General features: G+C 44.0%; 2 protein-coding genes across 3 annotated transcripts; one reads left to right on the forward strand and one right to left on the reverse strand.

The window, feature by feature from the left end:
* Positions 1-6,307: 6,307 nt before the first annotated feature.
* snrpc (small nuclear ribonucleoprotein polypeptide C) lies at positions 6,308-8,821 on the reverse strand. Its single transcript, XM_029150489.1, has 6 exons — positions 8,704-8,821; positions 8,109-8,151; positions 7,910-8,018; positions 7,456-7,515; positions 7,170-7,274; positions 6,308-6,809 (listed from the first exon to the last, which is right to left on the reverse strand). Exons 1-6 carry the CDS (start codon positions 8,709-8,711, stop codon positions 6,688-6,690), a joined length of 447 nt encoding a protein of 148 aa, XP_029006322.1. The 5' UTR covers positions 8,712-8,821; the 3' UTR covers positions 6,308-6,687.
* Positions 8,822-10,309: 1,488 nt separating this feature from the next.
* On the forward strand, positions 10,310-16,340 carry ilrun (inflammation and lipid regulator with UBA-like and NBR1-like domains). Of its 2 annotated transcripts, none has more exons than XM_055508943.1 (5): positions 10,310-10,612; positions 11,648-11,802; positions 11,920-12,117; positions 12,379-12,683; positions 13,792-16,340. In XM_055508943.1, exons 1-5 carry the CDS (start codon positions 10,455-10,457, stop codon positions 13,825-13,827), a joined length of 852 nt encoding a protein of 283 aa, XP_055364918.1. In that variant the 5' UTR covers positions 10,310-10,454; the 3' UTR covers positions 13,828-16,340. The 2 variants fall into 2 exon arrangements, with proteins under 2 accessions (XP_055364918.1, XP_029006309.1); XM_029150476.3 differs by having other exon boundaries at positions 10,313-10,612; positions 12,379-12,668.
* The last annotated feature ends 4,112 nt before the right edge of the window (positions 16,341-20,452 follow it).

The following is a 20,452-nucleotide window of genomic DNA, read 5'->3' on the forward strand; positions in this document are numbered from 1 at the left end:
TGAGCTCAAGCACGCGCGCCGCCTCCGCGTGCAGCCTCCTGGAGCTGCTGGCGCGGCTGAAGAGTCACAGACTTAATTGTTCCACGGAGAGAGGGGGAGAAACGTTCATGCATATGTAATGACGCATCTTGTCCTCTGTCCGTTTGGGCGCGGCGTTTTCAAAATAAAAGACAGGCACCTCGGTTTAAGCGCAGTTTACACAACCGAGTCATGTTTTTTGCAGCGAGACAAAAGTTGAGTGCTGCATCGCTTTCATAGGGCGAATATTCCAGGCGGTTGCTTATTCTCGTCATGCGCCACAACAGCCGCTGCCAGCGGAGAAGCTGGAGATGAACGCGGCAGATAACTTTAGCACGCGAGGAAGACGGGAATCAAAGCGCGCCGTGAAATCCTGCCACGAGACGCTGCGCGCGCGCGTCGGCGTGCACGCGGGGGCCAAAGATCTGCGCGCGCCACTGCAGGTTCACGCCGTCTGCGTTGGACGCCGCTGCCGTCAGGGGCAAGTGCGTGTTTCACCGCAGCCCAAATCCAATAACCGAGGATTCACTGCGTCTCATCGAGGAGGAGACGGAACAAATGGGTCGAGACGAGAGCAGGTAGAGCGAGGAGGGGAAGGCGGCGCAATTAGTCCGCAGATGGATGCTGCGGGTTCACAGCCAGGTCGCTCCAGGCCAACGCCAATATGCTCACTCATATATATGTTAAATTAATACTTATGGTAAAGTCATGAATCACTCACACATCCTCAATACACGGAAAGTCAATAACTGTATTCTCAGATAGTGGTTCTGTAAAACGCTTCCACTATTTGACAGTGAAATAGAGATAATAGTAGAAAATCCCTTTGGAAATGGTTCAAACGCTGCAGAGACGTGTTGTTCCTGGTTGCACGGACCCACTGTCTGTCTGAAATCCTTAAGAAAAGTCATTCTTTAATGTGCAGCAGTTTATTGCTGTGGCTAAATCTGCCTTCTTCTCTGCATACACAGCACTCAGCCAAAGGCTTTCAGCCTTTTTAACTTGTGAACATCAAAGAATTTCAGAGAGTCAGAATCTTCCTTAAAATAGACTCTGCCCTTGACTCTATATCGAGAACATTTTTAGAAGCTATTTGACTTGTTGCTGGAGTGAAAGGCAAGAAGCGACTGAGTGTTTTCCGCCGCCGCGGCTGCGGCAGCTTTAACGGGCCGATTCTACAGAAGGTTCTGCCGTCGCCGGGTCACACTCCGTTTTAGAAGGAGAAGCTGTTCACGATGAGTTGTTCCTCAAACAAACAGCCCGTTCGAACCTGGAGGCATAAAGTGGTTCAGGTTTGGTTTTAATCTAGAGCGCTGACTCAAATATTTAGCAGGAGAGAATGGGAAAAGAGCATAATAGAACAGGAAGCAGAGCCTCAGTCTTTATCACACATGGGTTTTGTTAATAGATGATGGGGTTTCAAGCCCACTGTGGGCGCACGCTGAGTGACAGACAGGAACAAACTGCCAATTCTGAAGAGCAGATAAGAAAAACAGCGCTTGGGTACGAGGACAGATCCCTGATTAGAGACAATTTGGGCCACTTACTGCAGGGCCTGTGAAGCTGGAGGGAAAATGATTTGTAAGTGCAGATTGTGCGCCGCGCTGTGGATTCATCACGGTGAGAGTGAGAGGACGCGAGAAGGAGGTGAGAGGAGGCCTGAACGCGGTGAAAGGGTGAAGCTGAGGGAGCCGACGCTGTCAAGCTGTCAGTTTTACGCTGATTGCTATTACAATTATCCTCCCAGTTGTGTTGACATTTGCCTTTTAATGCATTAAATGCGACTGTTAATGTGGTTGAATCAGGCCGAAGGGCTCCGATTGGGCAAAAGTCAAATACTAACACAGCAATTACTCATCTATGCTAAGAAAAAAAGAGGGAGTTATTGTTCCTCCATCGTTACTGGACCGAGGCTCTTTCTCTATTTATGACTAAATATAATAATTTGCCACTTTATTACAGTCTAATTATACAAAACTGCATCCGTTCTGTTTTTACAAGGTTATAATTTCACAGTTGGACGCAACCATCAACTGTGAACTAAATAATAAACATATATTACAATCATTGCTTTTCTGACAAGCGAGTGTAACTTAACCCAGCGCTGTAAATCAGAAGGTTCGTCACTGAAGTTATGGAAGTAGGAAAGTTCAGTAAAAAAAACGTTTTGATCACATGAACCTTGGACAGAATGAGTTCAATGAAAAAGTAAAGAAAATGTGACTTTCTGCAGACGAGGACTCTCTTAGGAGACCAAAATTTGCAACTCATTTCATATGCATGTATGGATAAGAACCATATGTTTGAGGTGATGAGGACAACGATAAAAAATTTAAGTCCTTTAGTTGGAGGTAAGGTTATATGAAAGATTTATCAAGTCAAGCTATTCCAAATTTAGGCATTCAGAATTCAGGGAAAACAAAAACAAGCCAGAAGAGAATACAATAATCCCCCGACTCATCTGTAAGAATAGTTAATGGTGCATAAGTAAAGCAGGACTCATAGTAGTAACACTGATTCAGTTTAAAATAAACCAAGTGCTTTTCTTACTGTCTATCAAACATCATATCTGGTGAACGAAGATAAAACAGACGCTGTCAGGAGAAAAGTGAATATTTGGACGTTTTTTCACATATTTTAGAGTTTGTGCTTCTGCTACACGTTTCCACTGAACCACAGAAAGCTCCAACAGAACCTGCAGGTGAAGGGAGGTGACAGCAGCATCACTGGAGACTGAGAGGTGGCAGCGACCGGGCCATGGATCATCTGAAACGCCCTTTGCTCGTCCTTCGGACTCCTTGAAACTCCGCTGTGACGTGTAAAACGCTGGAGATGAATATTTAACAGGGTTATTTATAACAGACGCAGGCGCGCTGTGGGCGTCCTGTACTGGACGTACAGCTGGCCGGTGACGACGGGCCGCGACCCGAAACCGCCGCTTCGTCTTCAGGCCGACGGTGGGAGAGACGAGGCTGAGCAGCACAGCTGTGCAGAAACAGCTGTTTCCCGTACGCTGCAGTGAGCCCACACGAAAGCGCTCCTGGAGGGAGCAGAAAGAATAATTCCATCTTTCTTCTTGGTCACTTACGAGGCCCACTAATCAAATTAGCCTTAATTGGATCTGATTTCGTGTCATTCATTTGCTAAGCAGCCAGGCGTCGCGTTTCAACTTCAGTGCGAGAGGATAATCCGTCTGTGATCTAGAAGAAAGGACGCCGCCGATTCTAAATAATGCACGGCGCAACAAAAAGTTGGATTAAAAATTCAAGCCTTCGAAAATACACTTAAAGCTCCAACAGCTGCGTTTTGCATAGCGGGTTAGCGAGAGACTGCATGTGAGCTCCGATTTGTTTCCTCAGACGCGGCGCCACATCTGGACGGGGCCGCGGCCCGCGGGAGCCCCTGCCGGCCAACACCACCAACACCACCTCTGCGTTCAGGCGCCGCGTTCAGGAGGCCTCCCTACGGCCCGGGGAAATGGATATTGATCTTGAGCCATGACTAAATGGATTAAATTACAGAGTAGTGTTAGCAGTGGTAGCGGGGGCAGCAGAGAGAAGGGGGGGGGGGGGAGGAGAGGACAGAGAGGAGGAGACATCAGCCCTGCGATTCCCTGCACCAGGAGCCCACCCAGCAGCGTTGGCCCCCGAGGGCCCACACTCCCAGGCAGCGGCCCGGTCCGGTCCCCCAGCAGCGCTGAGCCAACTGGCAGCCGGAGCATTATCGTTCTACATTCAAGCTGGTGAGTTGTACGAATGCCAAGCACACGTTGGGAGCAAGAATTAAAAAAAAACAAAAAACCACAACCGCGTCGGCAGATAATGCATCATCGTGAGCCCAGAGCCAAGATGATCCGCCTGGCGTCGTGTAAATCCTGCCGCCCGTCACTCACATTTGAAGGTGTTTGGTCCAGAGCTGGTCTCCTTGGCAGCGGCGCTAATGGACCCGTGGGCTGCACGGAACGCGTTTCCCAGAGACTCCGCTCCTTGGAGCTTCAGTCTGCGCATTGCTTTGAATATTTGGCCACTAACGCTCACATTTCCTGCTAATTCACCGACTGAAGTCGCTGAAGAGAAATGTTTTCCACACAAACCCCGCTGCATGTTACTAAACAGCAGACTGCACAAACACTGCATACAGGACTTATATTCAGCTGTACCCATGAAAGCTCACGCCTGCTTTCATTCTGACTGTGAGTCACACTGGGTTCAGGCACGTTACACCACGTCACATAATCACTCCAAACAGGCCGACGCGCAGAGCGTCCGTGGATGAAAAAGAAGGGACCGTGTTTCTGCTGCAGAGAATCATTCATCTTCCTGAACGAGATGGGTGGGAAAGCACCACGAAACGCTTGGTGGAGCCCGCATTCAAACCATGTGGTCCAGCACCTCAATTAATGGCTTCCAGCTCAGCAGTGGACGCTTTGTTTTCTGAAATACACTGGTTGATGACTGCGACACAGGTAGAGGCTCGAGAACCTAGAAAACAACGAGTTGGAGGTCAATTGAGAAAAAGACCGAAATCAGTTTGTGGGTCTAAAGCTGTAAGAGTCACACATCCAGTTATGATGACATCACAATAAGAGGATTCAAGCTGAACATATTACTAAATAAAACATGTAGCTAACGTGAATGCCCGTTTATTATTAGTGTCGCTTTGGAATGTTTAGTGTCTGGTTCCTATATTTTAATGGTTTGGGCCATTTGCTGCTTATGTTTAGCCCCTTTGGGATCATTGTGCATTTTTAAATGGAGATCTATGACCATCAGAAAAAAACATTACCACTCCCTTCATACAGAGGCTCTGCGCCTGGAGGAGCGTTCAGTAATCCATCCATGCGTGTTGGCCAGGCCTCCCTAGGTTCCTAACACTAATGGGACAGAATACTGATTCTCCTAAACCCTGTAGACTCATCTACACAAAATTATCATAATCCAACCTCACAAATAAATATCGTTTTATTAGGATCTATCTGTATCCTCTCTGTAATATTCATTATAATACATATCTCTCACGATCAAGTCCTATTTCCTCAACTCCTGAACTCTAATCACAAACACTTATCCCCACTCCAGTTCACCCCCTTTAGGGCAACGCTCCACTTCACGGCTAGATTGAATATTCATAAAGAGCGTTGTGATTCCAGATGACACGCAGGCGTGCGCCTATGCTCGACATATGCATAAAATGTGCATTAACATGGTTTTATTCCTGTGCCAGTGGAGTGGAGAGTGGATGTTTATAGGACATTTAATGGAACCCCATCCCTCCGATTGCATGTCATCCACCAAAGTGTCTTTGGAGATCACAGTTTACAACATGCATGACTGACAGCTACCAAAAGTTATGTGATGTCATGCACAGCACTAGAACAGTCAGGATCGTCTCTGCGCTGCTTTCCCTCCGGTCGGCAAGTATATAAATTGGCAAACACAGCGTGAAGCATATGGCTATTGCCCCCCAACAAATTTGTTTCTATTTTATATGTGACCTAGAAATTTTCTAAACCATAAAACCACAAAAATGTCCTCTGGGAGTGGGAGATACAAAGAAATCTGACAATCCATGGAAGCACATAATCAGTCATCGCACATCATTTGAGTGTCTTGGCTCTAATTGCAAAGCAGTACGACTCTCTAGCGCCATCTGTTGAGACGTCACAATTACAGGCAGACGCTTGTGAAGCAAGTAACAACACAGCTGGAGGAGAGAGTTGGATTTTCAGGGCGTAGTAGCTATGAAAGTCAGCTAAGTTAATGAGTCACTGCCAGCTGCACAGTGTTATGTAAGGGACATGCTTCACTGGATAAACTAATGAGGGCCAGCTTGACTCTTGACAGAAACAATATTTTAAACATGAATATGGTTTCTATACCCTCTTGTTTTGTTTCTGAGTGCAGGTTACACTCCTGCTAATTCTACCTTTATGCAGCCAGTGATGAATATACTGTTTTGATGTTGAAATCTATGAATGCTTTTGTTGACATAGAAAGTTAACTCAAGCTGAAACATTAAGTTTATGAATTAATTGAAGGAACAGACTCCTATTTTGAAAATAAATCACAGAACTAAGTAAACTGAGGTAAAAGTGTACAAAAAACCCAATTCATCCAACAATCATAAAACCAATCAGACCGCATAAAGAACAGAAGGAAGAAAACTGAAACGACCAAGTATATGTACTACTATTCCTAGAACCCTGATAACTATAGATGAATAGAAAGACAAAAATTAAACTTCAGTTTCAAAATCTGCATCTATTATGTACACACACAGTTAAATGAGCTAGTTTGAAAAAAACTTTTTATTTCTAAAAGCAACTCCAAAAAATACAACAAAAACATGGCTGAAACAAATAGTAAATGTCAAATTAAACACAGCCTTTCAATGCATGTGCTCATCAGACTTGGACAAGATGCTTCAGTCGCGACAGTAATGTAAAAGTGAAAATGTCTTTAAAATGGGAATCTGAAGTTATTCTAATGAGGTAATAAATACCACCGCTTGGACTGAAACCATATTAACTACGCAGGATGACATAATGAACAGATTCAGGCTGGACATTTGAGAATTTTGTTGCACTGATGAATCCAAGTGTTAAACAAAGTGTCCTCACTTCCTCGTGCCTGTTCATGGCAAGAAAGAACGGACAAAATCCATTTGGTCTTATCTGTCTGGTCTCATCATACCCGGCCTGACTGGCATCATCATCGGTCGTGGATGACGCATCATGTGTGGGGGTCCTGGCATCATCTGCATGGGTCCTCCCATTGGCGGCCTCATGCCTCCTACAAGAGACAGTGATGAAACACAGCTTAGGTACGTTTGTATGTACAGTTGTAGTTCAAATAAAAGTAAAAAATAAATACAGAAACTATTCGTTGGATTTTTACATAGATTATGTGCAACTCTAATAATTGGCTGCCTTTTTTCTAATTGTGAAAGGTGGTAACAACAGTGCTGCAGGCAGTAAAATAGCAAACACTCTGAAACAGTGTGACATTAATACACTGCGTTTGTCGTCTTAACACTCACAGATTCAACGCCAAGTTACAACATACTTGGCTAACAAGTGAGCGACAGGACACTCAGCAAGGAACAAGAAGCATAAAATGAGTGAAGATTCATCAAAGAAATGAGGTTATTACCAGGTCCACCAGGCATCATCCCATGTGGTGGAGGCCCCATCATGGGCATCATGGGCGGACCTCCCATAGGGGGAGTTGGCAACATACCTGGGCGAGGAGGCCCACCTGTGTGACAAACAGCACGTTAGTACACAAGAGGACAGCTTTCAAAAGGACATTCAAGGATACGTGCCTAAAATGCATTTATAAATTCACATGAAACATAGCTAAAAATGTCAACACCTTAGATATTTTCAGAATAGGAAAAGGCCAATATTATAATTGAAACACTCAAAGATGGACACACCTGGAGGAGGGCCACCAGGAAACGGTGTAGGAGGAATCTTCCCCTGCTGAAATGCAGCCGCTGAAGAAAAAGAAAATCAAGTATTAACACTCGAAGAACAAACATGCAATCTCATCACTTCTTGTAAATTAAAAATGAATTAAATCTTGTTTTAAGAAGTTATTTATTACTTAAACAACACAAACTCCCAATCTCTAACATACATTATTACGTTATTAAGTTTTTATTCATGTGAGAAATTATTCTATAAGTTTCAAACGTCCTGAGGAACTAGACTTTTAAATGATACTGGGACATTTGACGGTCATGAAATCCAATTATTTAATATATTATATTATTATTTATTTTTATTATTATTGATATTGTTACCACTAAAGAAAAAGGATCAGCCTAACAGACAATGTAACCTGCATGATTCAGTCTGACTGATTAATCCAAAGTAAGCTTCACTTACTCGTTTTATCAATTAAACTCTGAGCCTGCTCCTCCATCCACTTCTGGTAGTAATCCTTAACATTTTCTTTGTGTTTCCTGCCACTGCAGTGGGTCTTCCTCACAGATGGCTACAGGGAAAACGGAACAGAGTTGAACATTTGAACAATTACAAAAATAGTTCTGACAATTAAATCACATGACATTGGTGATCAACTTACCGAATCGTGTGTAAGGTACGTGTCACAGTAGTCACAGTAAAACCTGTAAAACAATAAGTATACAGTATATTACTTGGTACAATAGCCTTCGCCCGTTTGACCAAAAAGATTAATTATCTGCGGCCATCTGCTTTTATTCTCATTACAATTATTTTAACGACACACCTAGCTATTTACTTACAAACTAAAAATGTGCTGTTACTTCAAAGATTTCTGACATCTACTGTTTTTTTTGACGAAAAATGAGGACCGATCGAAAGAACACGCAAACAAATTGATTTGGTATCATTCGGTGAACAATGTAAAACCCAGATTCATAATCATGATCTTTTGATATTAAAAAAACGAATGAATGATCACAACTGTTTTTTTTATTTAAAGTTTACGTTCATTGTTCACAACGAGGTGACCTCCAGCACATAGACGCAGCCCAAACAAAGCTCACGACGTTCATCTGGAACAAACCGATATGTACGTCCTATTTTTCAAGCATATTTTGCCCCAAATACTCGTTTAATACGGGTGCTATTAACGCTTGTATCTATTAAAAGCAAAATTACATTCTTAACATAAAAATAACAATATCTACACTTACTTAGGCATGTTGGACCGCGGTCTCTATCAGGAGCGCGATTCCGGTGTTTCAACTAAAGGTTCCTACCTTAAACAAGTCCCAGATAAAAATGGTTCCGTCTGAAGGTTGGTCGATTGCGCCTTGTTAAGGGTTCTGTCATTAAACGTGTGCAGCAGTAATTTGTTCAGACATCAATTAGTAGAATTGCCTCAAAGTATTTAGATTGTTTCTCTTCATTGAAAAATATTAGATGACAACAGTTACTGGGCTGTTTTAGTGTTTGTGACACACAAGGCAAGTAAAGTCAACTAATGCAGGCTCATATTAGGAATAAATATCTTCTCCACTCCTTTCTCACATTTCATGATTATAATTGTGGCTTATTTAATTGTCCAAATGTGTCATGTTATGAAATAAGAATCATGTTATAAGAAAACATATAGACAAAGGCTGGAACAGCTGAAAACTGTATCTAGTGTTTTACTTTATGGATAGTATAAAATCTCTGACTAACAAAATCATTTTCAAAAATGTAAATATATTTTATTTAAATGGTGGGATTTCAACTTTGAATTGGTAATGGCACTTGTAGGTAAACTCTTAGTGTCATACTAAAAGTTTAATACGGTTTAAAATTTAATCCATATTTTTTAATTTAATATAGGTTGTTGTGTCAATAAAGCATAAAAGAAAAATATAGTAAAACAAAAACAAAGACTGTGTAGTTTAAATATTTCATGATTTAAGGTTTGAAGAGTGCTGAATAGGTTCCATAACTCTTTAATAAACCTAGTCTTTTTAATGCCATAAGTTTTCATAAAAAACTATATTTTTGTTAATTATTTTCAAATTCCGAAGTACAGATACAAGTTGAAATACGGGCGCCATCAAGTTTGCAAGTTATTTATATTTAATATTATATAAAGTTGTATAGCATCACTGGAGGCCTTTTTAGCCAAGGTCCAAGCTTTTACCAGTGAACATATGATACAAGCTTATTGAACGGTGGCTTTCACAAAGAGCTAACAACAACTTCTGTTTCATGGTGAATGGCTGCATAATGGCATCTTTTACAACATCAGATTCCTGTGGGGTGACAGAGAATATCATGGTTAGACAATTACTTAATGGCCTGTGCATGGACCCACACATCCTAATCACCCGGGGACCTGTGCTTCAGTGTATTTCTGGAGATATAAAACGACAAATTACCCAATTCACTCTTGCTGTACAATTAGCTAGAGGCATAAATGGGCCATCAAAAAACAGAAACAAGCGCACAGAGATGCAAAATGACCACAACGAGGCACAGAACGACCATACGGGGATGCGGAATGAGCTTGTACAGGTGTAATGTTAAAGTGCGGGGACTGCGCCTTTGTCCCAGGGGTTGGGCTACAAACAGTACAGTGCGTGCACCGCCGTCTCATCATCTGCACATAAGTGCATTGCATGAGGAATGACCTAAAACAATGCATCCGATGTTACACTTCCAACATATCTGGCGAAAGCTGGAAAGCGAGCAGCATGGATTTCATTGACAAACCAATGAAAAGGTGGCTACAAATAGCAACAGATGACGTCGACGCCCACTGCGTGATTGGCGAAGGTGACGCGCGGGCTGTTGCAACGTCAAACATCGTCCCCCTGCTCGTGCCATGCGCACTGACGCTTGTTGTTGTTGAACTGGTTGTTATGACTGGACAAGGCCTCGGACTAAACTGAGAGAGGACCCCCCCCCCTCCTCCTCTGCCACGGGACACCCACCACCCATGGAGGGCACAGACATGGACGTGGACGCGGAGCTCATGCAGAAGTTCAGCTGCATGGGCACCACGGACAAGGACGTCCTCATTTCGGAGTTCCAGAGGCTGCTCGGCTTCCAGCTCAACCCAGCCGGCTGCGCCTTCTTCCTGGACATGACCAACTGGTGAGTGCGGGGATACGCGGGCCCGAGACGTCCACTGACGTGACGCTAACCTCGCCGTGTAATTAGCATACGATAAAAAAATGCTGAAGAAACGGAGACGCGCACGGAGCCGAGCTGCTGGCGCTCAGCGCCCGTCGCTCCTTCACGGGAAATGACAGTTAACTCCTAACGAGCGTTTCGGGGGCAAACGGAAGTGAGACGTTAAAGTTTGTCCTGCCTGCGAGTTAGAATGAGGCGGAATATGTGAAAAAGCCCAAAGCAGGCTAACTAGCTAGCAAGCTAGCAGGCTAATTTAAGCTCGGACTGGACCTGCCATATTACATAATGGTGCTGAGAGCCAGTTAACAGCGCTGCTTGAAGGAGCCACAACTCAAGGCAACGCCAGTCACTTCACGTTAGTCTGGTGACGTAACCAGTCGTGAGCCATCCACGGCTGACAACAAGTGGTCTCCATCCAAGTGTCTCGATATCCTCGATCAGCTGACGCCAAGCGTCTTTTTCATCGAGCGTCCCGATCGGGCGGCTTCCAAAGGGGGACGCCGCCCAGGAACGGAGTTCACAGGGTCACGTACCATTTTGGAAAGTTTGGACATCAAACTGAAAGAATGACATAATCATGTGACAGTATTTTGAGAAGTGCTCCAATTTAACACATTAACAAAAGGATTCCACTCTTTTAAGGCATCTTCTCTAAAGGCCTCACAAGCTGAGTCATCGCATATAAACAGACAATATCTGAATGATTCACAGTTCAGTTATTAAACAGCACAACTTTACAGTGGTCAGCTTGTGGAAAGCACCCACCAACACAGTGTTTTCTGTAACCATCCTGAATCAGCCTTTGTTATTTTACACACAACCTCTGAGCATACATTGTTGCAATTGTGGTGAATTTTGAAAAGGCTTATCAATAAATAGCATGGACAAATAAATAGTAAACTCCTGTCAAAGTTAGCCTTTATTTTAACATGTGAAAAGTCACAGCCAGCAAAAGTTGACTCCTGCTAACGTGCTGCTGCTTTTCTGTCCTAACAGGAACCTCCAGGCTGCTATTGGTGCATATTATGACTTTGAAAGTCCCAATGTCAACACGCCATCCATGTCGTTTGTTGAGGATGTAACAATTGGGGAAGGAGAGTCTGTACCTCCAGATACACCGTTCACAAAGACCTGGAGGATACAAAACACAGGTATAGAGCATGGAGCTTTATTCTCACATGTTGCTGTAATGACATTTTTACACACATTCACATGTTGTCATGACTTTCTTGTTTAACCACTCATCCAGTCGTCTTTGCCTCTTACAGGTGCAGAATTGTGGCCTCCTGGGGTTTGTCTTAAGTACATTGGCGGGGATCAGTTTGGCCATGTAAACACAGTTATGGTGAAGTCTCTAGAACCACAGGAAATATCAGATGTGAGCGTACAGATGCGAAGTCCCACAGCTCCTGGGATGTATCAAGGCCAGTGGAGGATGTGTACTGCCACTGGATTGTTCTATGGAGGTAGGAAATCATCAAGTATCTATTAAAGTTCACTTTTACAGCTAAGTTTTACTTCTTAATGTAATAGATATTACATTGGATCCCCTTCAAGATCCAGTAGTGTAGTCAGTAATAGATAAAGCTTTTGCTTTTAGTTGTTCCGTTAAACGGTTCCAGCTGTAAATATTTGGTTTACAAGACACAAAGTGGAAAGCGTCAGTATATCGTTATCCTGAGCAAGTCACAGTCAGCCCTTGTTTTTCTTTGCTGCTCTTTCCATAGATGTTATCTGGGTGATTCTTAGCGTAGAAGTTGGAGGTCTTCTTGGCGTCACCCAGCAGCTGTCATCCTTCGAGACGGAGTTCAACACCCAGCCCCAGAGGAACGTACAGGGAGACTTCAACCCTTTCGCCTCGCCACAGAAGAACAAGCATGAAGCCACTGACAACAGCTTCAGAGATCCTGGTGGAGCCTGGGAGCGCACACAGGAGCCAATCCAGCAAGATCAAAATGGACTGTCTCATAATGCTGTAAATAGGGCTTCAAATAGTCTTCAAACCAATCTTTCTGTGGTGAGTTATGGTCAGGTATGTCTGCAGCACATTTAGAGTTTTCAGAGCATCCCTGCACTGTGGCCCCGGCGGCGTTGTGCTCCTGTCGCCCACGTTGTGGGTTCAATCCCCTCGGGGGTTGCGTCAGGAAGGGCACCTGGCATAAAAACTTGCCAATGATGCGAGTCATTCGCTGTGGCGACCCCTGACGGGATGAAGCCGAAAGAAGTCTTTATAGCATCCCTGCATCATCACACAATGTTATGGGCCATTTTATGGAGCACACTTAAATTACAAGCACAGTGTTGCAGGGTTTAGTGTGATTTCTGTGATCCAACATTGGTTTCTGCTGTTACATCACATGCTTATTAAGGGCCATTCTTTGAGCCATAGTTTGTTGATTTACAGTCAGAGCTGGTTGTCAGTGCTAAAAGTCATGAAGGATACTAATTCAGAATTGTTCTAGTCTATTTCTGGGTTTGCTTATTTGGTTCTGTTTTCCATTAAAAAGGCTAATTTAATTTGAGACCCACATCCCTTCTCTAATGGACCTGGATTTCCAGTTTTCTGTTTTAGATAATCCTGTCTATTGAAAATCACTTAGAGCTGTATTTTGTGAATACTACTACATTGCAACAGTGCTAAGTTGTAATATTAATTAATTTTTTAAATGCCCTTTCATCTCTTTATTTCCTGTTCACCCATTAACTTTGTGTTTTAGCGTGTAGCTATAAAATCAGTGAGTGATCATGTTCTGGGATCATGTGAGTATCGCTGCTGTTAAGATGACTGTTAGGTCACTGTGACGTGTGAGAGAAAATGTAACTGTAGCTCCTTCAAACAATACCACTGGCCTCTTTAGTGTTTTATAAGTCCACCTACTTGCTAAACTCCATTGAATGTTGAGGGTGGAGCCACATTGTTGTTATTGTGTTTCAGTCACGTCATCTAGTTTGTAGTAAAACTGGCCTGATCAGAACCACCTTGCATTTTCAGACAATCAGGGCTGCTTCCTTCAAATACTGCACGCTTTATATGTTGATCTCTAACTAAGAGCAGACTGTGATAAAATTGGCTCATACAATGTATTCTATGTTAGGCCCTCGTTCAGGCTTAACTGACTGATGTTTGCTTTTTCCCACAGGGTATTCACGGACCCTTTCCTTTTGGACAGAGCTAGAATGACAAAGACCCCTCCCATGGTGGATGATGTGCTTGATAACTTAAATGCGGAGGATTTGAAGGGAGGGGAGGAACAGTTGTTTTATACTGACTCATGACAACCCTCTCCCAAACCCATAGCTATATCCACTGAAACACAAATTACAGTGAGGTGATGGATTACATCCGCTCCAGAAAAACATCCTACCCGACGTCAACACCCGGATTCGCATGTGTGAATGCTTCGTTTAAGAGTGCTGTAAACCCTTAAATAGATACACACAACTATTTTTATTCACTTTAAAACACAGCTAATTAAAGGCAGACTCAACCCCAAGTGAGCGACATGCAATTTGGTATTCCAACAAGTAACTCAATGCAATGCCTCTCCGAGGTTCCTACACAGGTTTGAAATGAAACGTGTGTGTGTGTGTGTGTGTAAATGAGGATAACTGACAGATTTGCTCCAGTTTCATACTGAAACCTCATAAAGGTCAACAACTAGTATGACCTGTTTTACCAGCTTGTAGGTTACACATCAGTAGATGAACTACTGCCACCCTGGCATGCAGTTTGCCTGGCTGCTTGAAGGATAAAATGTGGCTCAGCATCTATTATAAAATATGCCTTGAACCAGTAAATGATGTGAGGTGTTTGTTATTATGGTTCGAGAACAGTTTACACTTATGAAAAGTGGTAATTGTATTAACCTCAACAAGATATGCAGCATCAGAAGGTGATTGTGCATTATTTCCTATTCACAAAATGTACAGTGTATAGCCGAAGTTTTCATTCCAGATGTGCACTGAAAACCAGCACGGTTGCATAATCTGAGGTCATACTGTATTAACCTGTCAGCGTGATAGTTATTGCTAATATCTGTGTTTGCTCTTTATTTTTCTTTATTTTTACAGTTTCAAACACAGTTTAACTCAGAGCTAACAACATATTAGGATGCATTAATAATTAATTCCTAAGTATTTGTCACTGAAATAACTCGTGAAATCCAAAAGCAACTATAGTTTTAGTATCGTTAACGTCCTTGACACAACATCAAACAAACCTGCTGTCTCTAATGTCACTGAAGACTAAAGCAATCTGAAAAAAACATGCCTGTGTAGGAACCTCGTCTCCCCCAAACGTAATCCAGAAAACCAAGACACTAGTGTGCGCTGTCGACGCCGTACAGTCTGCAGGTACTCAGTTCAGACTGCACGGGACCGTGTGTGTGTGTGGTTGTTTTTTAGGGTGGGTTTTTGCTTTAAATAGATGCTGAAGCTCTGAAGGATGTACGTGAGAGGACGTGTGGCGTGAGGAAAGGTTGAAAAAGCCATTTAAATATATTTTGCCTGGTGAGTGCGTGTGTGTGTGAGCGGAGAGGCCTTCTGTGTGCGCGTGTGCTCTGGTTCGTCTTTAGCGTTTACTGTCATACAACGCTGGGATGACATGTCCATCGATTCTTACGTCTTACGTCAGGTGTGAACCTCTGGGGCGTCGATGGGCGGCTTTGCACCAGCTGGATGAACATACTCCGTAAATGATATTTATTTGCTGTTTGTGCTGCAGAGTCGTGAAGTCCCCTTTATAGCCAGCAGATGGTGCTAAAGAATCACATGACCAAATCAAAATTGTCTGATCATGCAAAGTTGTGGGATGGATTTAATGTGATAACGTGACAGCTAATGATTCCCATCGACCCCAGTCATGGTCTGTTACAGCACGCTGTCCTCCACTGCTAATCAGGAACAGAGACCTTTAGCTCATCACCGATTGCGATGCGAAGCGTTTATAAGGAAGTTTGGTTGGTTGTTGGTGCTAGCGTTCTCTCCTCCAACAAACGGTCTTTTGCACAGCTTTAACTTTTATTTCCAGGATATTAATTGGGTTTCCTTTAGCCACTGAGCATCGCTTACGTCACCAAGGTGTGATCGTGAGGAATAAATAATCCATTGTTTTTTGTTTTTTTTAAGCTTTACTCCTGTGAAGATTATTTTTCTGTGTATCTGATCTTGTATCTTCTGACATCAAAATGGGAAACCGTTTTAGATCCGATAGCTTTTATGGAGGATTATCAAATCCAAATGTAATTGATGGGAGTTCCTGGAAGCGCCACGTGTTTTCTCGTGAGACGTCATCGGCCTTCTGTGTTGCAGCTCTGCTGTTTGTGTCCTGCCAGCGGAGAGTCGTCCTCCCGAACAGTTCACACCGTCTGCTTCTTTTTGCCCAGCCGTTTGGTTTCTCTCTGTGGGTGGGCTTCCTCCCTGCGAGCTTGCTTGTGAGAGTCTGTGTGTGCGTGTGCGAGACTGAGCGAGGAGCGGTGAAGAAACTGAATATTGCTGGATTTATTCTCTAGTTTGATTTTGTGACTATGTATGGACTAGAGCTGGGCGGCAGGGTGAGTGGATGGCATGAACGTTTACGTAGTCCTAAAATCACAAAAGCACATTATTCTGAAGAGAAATTGTCAAAATAAAGTTTTTCCCGTATCTGTAATAAAGCATTTGTATGAATAAATTAACACTGAAACATTTATTAAGTTGTTTTCAATGGGTTTTGACATCAGTTGTGCTTGTTGTTGTATGTTAATCCTGAAGCTGCTGTTTCAGCTGATTTGGTTGAGTTTGTCTAGATATAAACCTAAAAAGCAGTTGTGGACAGATTATGGAGCCAGATTCCTTCAAGAAGAGAAACAATAGACATTCATTAGTTTTGTTAAATCTAAAGTCAAACTTCAAACCGTCTAAACAAACAGCATGAGGACTAATATTCCTATATGGGTGCTGTCTTTCAGAGGGCAGGTGGGCATCTACTTCCAGGGAAGCTGGTCAGACGTCTGTGCTCCAGTCTTTGTACTTTCACTGATTTCCAAGTAGGCTTCCACACAGGGCCGTGGGCAAATATTTGTCATAAAGCCAGAGGAAAACTCCAGTCCTCTGCAGGTGCAGGCTCTGACAGGCCCACTGGAGCAAGGCCCAGAACAAAGTGGAATATCACACACACACACACACACACACAGGATGGATGCGTTGGAGGCCAAGCACCAAACGTTGTCTCTGCAGCTCGGTGACGGTGCCCGCGTCGGACCTGCGCATGTGCGTGTGCGGTGCCGTGCAGGTGCTGAACACCGAGCTCATTACCTGAGAGGTGCGCAGACACCGTGTGACGGGCGCGAGGGCAAATATTGACTCGCTCGTCAGCGTGGATCCTGCGAAGCTTCTCGCATATCTGCGATCTCTCGCAGCCCTTGAGTCAATAGGCTTGTTTTGTTTGATAACTGCCCGTCATTTCTGCGTAAGTCAAACAAGCGCGGAGCTCGAGGCCGCGGCGGCGCAAATGTGGAGGAATGAAACAAAAGTGGAAGGTTTCTGTGCAGCCAATAACGTCGTCATTAGGACTTAGTACTGAAGGCTTTAAAGCCGAGCAGATGAGTTCATACACGCTCATAACAAACGTTTAAAGGTTTTTACTACGTTTATTTAAAGATTGTATGTCTCATAAAATGAGAAGGGGCGTCTGCAGCGCCGCGGAACATGATTGACGTCGGCTAAAACGCATAATTAAAAAATCTGGACCTCTGATCCTAATCTGTCAGAATTCAAATGAGCCACTGATTCACATTCAAACGATCCCGGCAAACGCTGCTCAACAAGTTTTCAGCCACAGCCGAGCAGTGATACGGGATTTTATACCTCAGCTCCAGCCATTAGCGACGTTTCTATTTTCTGCTCAACGCGCCGAGGGGTCGAGCGGAGCCGCCAGAGCCGGTGACCGGAAGCAGGCGTGTGCGTTCACGCACCATCTGGTTGATGGAGCCAATACAAGTTGCACGTATGAATGTGATTAGATTATGGATTTTATTTGTCTGGGCGTGGAGCTGCAGGCGTCGTAAACGACGAGCAGCGCGAGCCAGACTTTTTGTGAGGGGATGTCTCAATCATCACACACACGCACGCACGCACACACACACACACACACACACACACACACACACACACACACACACACACACACACACACACACACACACACGGCGAGATGTCACAATAAAAGCGCTCTATCGCCATTCAGCCACCGCACAACTGCGCAAGTCAAACACCTTAAAGTATTATAGTTTGTCATATAAACCAGCTGTTTAGTCGTGATTATGAAACAGATCAGAATTTAGATACGTTTAAAACTGCTGCAGAAGCGCCATACTTGTTGCGTTGCCAGTATTTTATTCTGACATTATTTGAGGCCTTCATTCGTGGAGCGATGGCAGACAGTTAAACTGCCCGAGGCAGAAGGCGTTGCTCTCTTTTCTTGAGTCATGTTGAAGGACAGTTTTTTGTGGTGTAACGATGTGGATATTTTGGGCTTTTCTATCACAGACACTCTTAATGCCTTAATTACTTAACCTGCCTCAGCTGCTATCAACACGAAAATCTCCACTTTATTGGTCTGTTAATCAAAAGGTAATTGTGTCTGTCAACTGGCGAAACCATCAAAGAGCTTGTCTCGTCTCCCTCGCGCCGTCTTCAGAAATGAGCACCTGAACACGGTGTTCTCCCGGTTTAAAGCCGTGACTTCCCCCACGTTGAACAACAACGACGGGAACGCACCTGCACTTGCATTTGTCCAGTTGCTTCATCGAATATCACCCGATCCGGTAACTCGACGCCGGATCAGTGGCGGCGCGTGTGTCACACTTGGCACCGTCCGCCGCACAGGTGCAACACGACGGCTCGAGCCGCCGGTTCGCCTCGGTTCCGTCCCGCTCCGTGCTCCAGAACGCGCGGCGTTGCGTTCACGGCCCCCCAGCCTTCGCTCCCACGTCCGTTAATGGCGGGGTTCGTGTTCGCCTGAGCTCGTGCCCGGTCGTTTTGTCTTCTGGGCCCGGAGCTGGCTTTGTTCAGGTCTCATTGGACCTAATGTCAGTGGTTCCAGTCACACAACTGCCAAATGCAGCTTAATGATCTTTTGTCTCACTGCAGGACAATGGGTCCTTGACACCGAGCAGTTACTTTGGCAGCTCCTAAACGGTTAATGGTCCATTTCAGCAAATGAAGGTTTGGGCTTCAAACACATGGTGATTGTTTCACGGGAGCGTCCGCGTCGTTCATTCTCCACGGAGCACGAGCCTTTACCTGCGTCTACGCTTTATTACATAACATGGCGGCTTCTGCTCATCAAGATCGCACCGTCTTTGCTGTGAACACTTTTACACCAGGATCTCTTGGCGCGACGCCTGCTCTTCAAGTAGACCATCAGGAAAAGATATTGACTTAATCTAATCACTGAGTCGGTGATGGTACAGTTGAATGCACGGCTATCAGCAAACTTCCATGTAAGTGAATAACAAGGAAGTCATCTCAATTCACTGTAATGACCAGTTAAAAAAAAAAAAAAAAAAAATATATATAGATATATATATATATATATATTATATATATCTCTCTCTCTCTCTCTCTATCTCATCTCTCTCTCTCTCCTCTACTCTCTCTCTCTCTCTCTTCTCTCTCTCTCATCTCTCTCTCTCTTCTCTCTCTATTGATGTCCAGATGTGAGGAAAAGTGCATTTTTAATTTGTTGCTGAACGTGAACGCTTTCCTGAACCATGTTCACATAATGTGATGTGTAATTGTTGAAAGCGGAGGCGGCTCAGTGACAGCTGTTTACAGTAGGGGCACCTGCACATTGGTGACTCATATCAAGATCACACTGGATCCACTCTGGCTCAGTATTTGCCAGGCTGTTAGCGTCTTTAATTCGCTCTCCGTCAACCATGAGAAAGTTGTTCCAGAGCCAAGGGAAAGGTCAGAGAGTAGCTGAAGAAACTGCCATGCAAATTTGGCTTCCCAGGCTGGATGTGAGCGAAGCGAGGAGGAAACTGAATTTCTTTTCCTCATTGCAATCTGCAAGTGTTTCCTTTTGCACGCGCTCGTGAAACTGTTGTACTCCCCCCGTTCTGTTGCTGGCATTAATTCAGGCACAAAACACCCCATTCACATGTAATTTTGTGTGTGATTCTCACAAGAGCGGCGTCTGTTGTGGCTCGTGGTTTGTCCTGGTGTGTCCACAAACACTGTGCACACCCGCTGAGTCACAGTCAGGCCATTCACACTGCAGCTCACGGATCAGAACACATTACGTCCTGGGCCCAAACAAGAAGCGCCACTGTTTTAATGGGTGCTGTCAGAGGAATGGCCATTTAGTGATTTACACTGCGCATTAAAAGCGCGATCGGGGGGAAAAGATTCAAGCTTTTATTACTGTGATGCGCTCCTGATTTTTTAACTTCCACCCACACCTGGTCTTTGTGGGCTTTAGACAGAACCACATTGTTGAAACTGCGTCAGACAATGTTATAAATGGTGTAACAGATACATTAGCGCCGTTGAAACCTGATCGTAGAAAAATACTGAAGAAACCACAGGAGGAAACTCATGAGCTGCTAATATAAATAGAAATATATAATATAGATAATATGTAATATACATCTGAACGCTCAAGTCTCATCAGTCCTCATGGGTTAAATAACACCTTAAATTTGACTTTAAAGGAAGCTTTTCGTTTTTTACAGTTAATATTAAGTCTTGCACAGTAGGACACGCGTCTCAGTGGCTTCCAGTGTCTTTGCTGATTAATAATTTACCAGTAATAAA

Source organism: Betta splendens, chromosome 5 (assembly GCF_900634795.4).
Source record: "Betta splendens chromosome 5, fBetSpl5.4, whole genome shotgun sequence".
Lineage (NCBI taxonomy): Eukaryota > Metazoa > Chordata > Actinopteri > Anabantiformes > Osphronemidae > Betta > Betta splendens.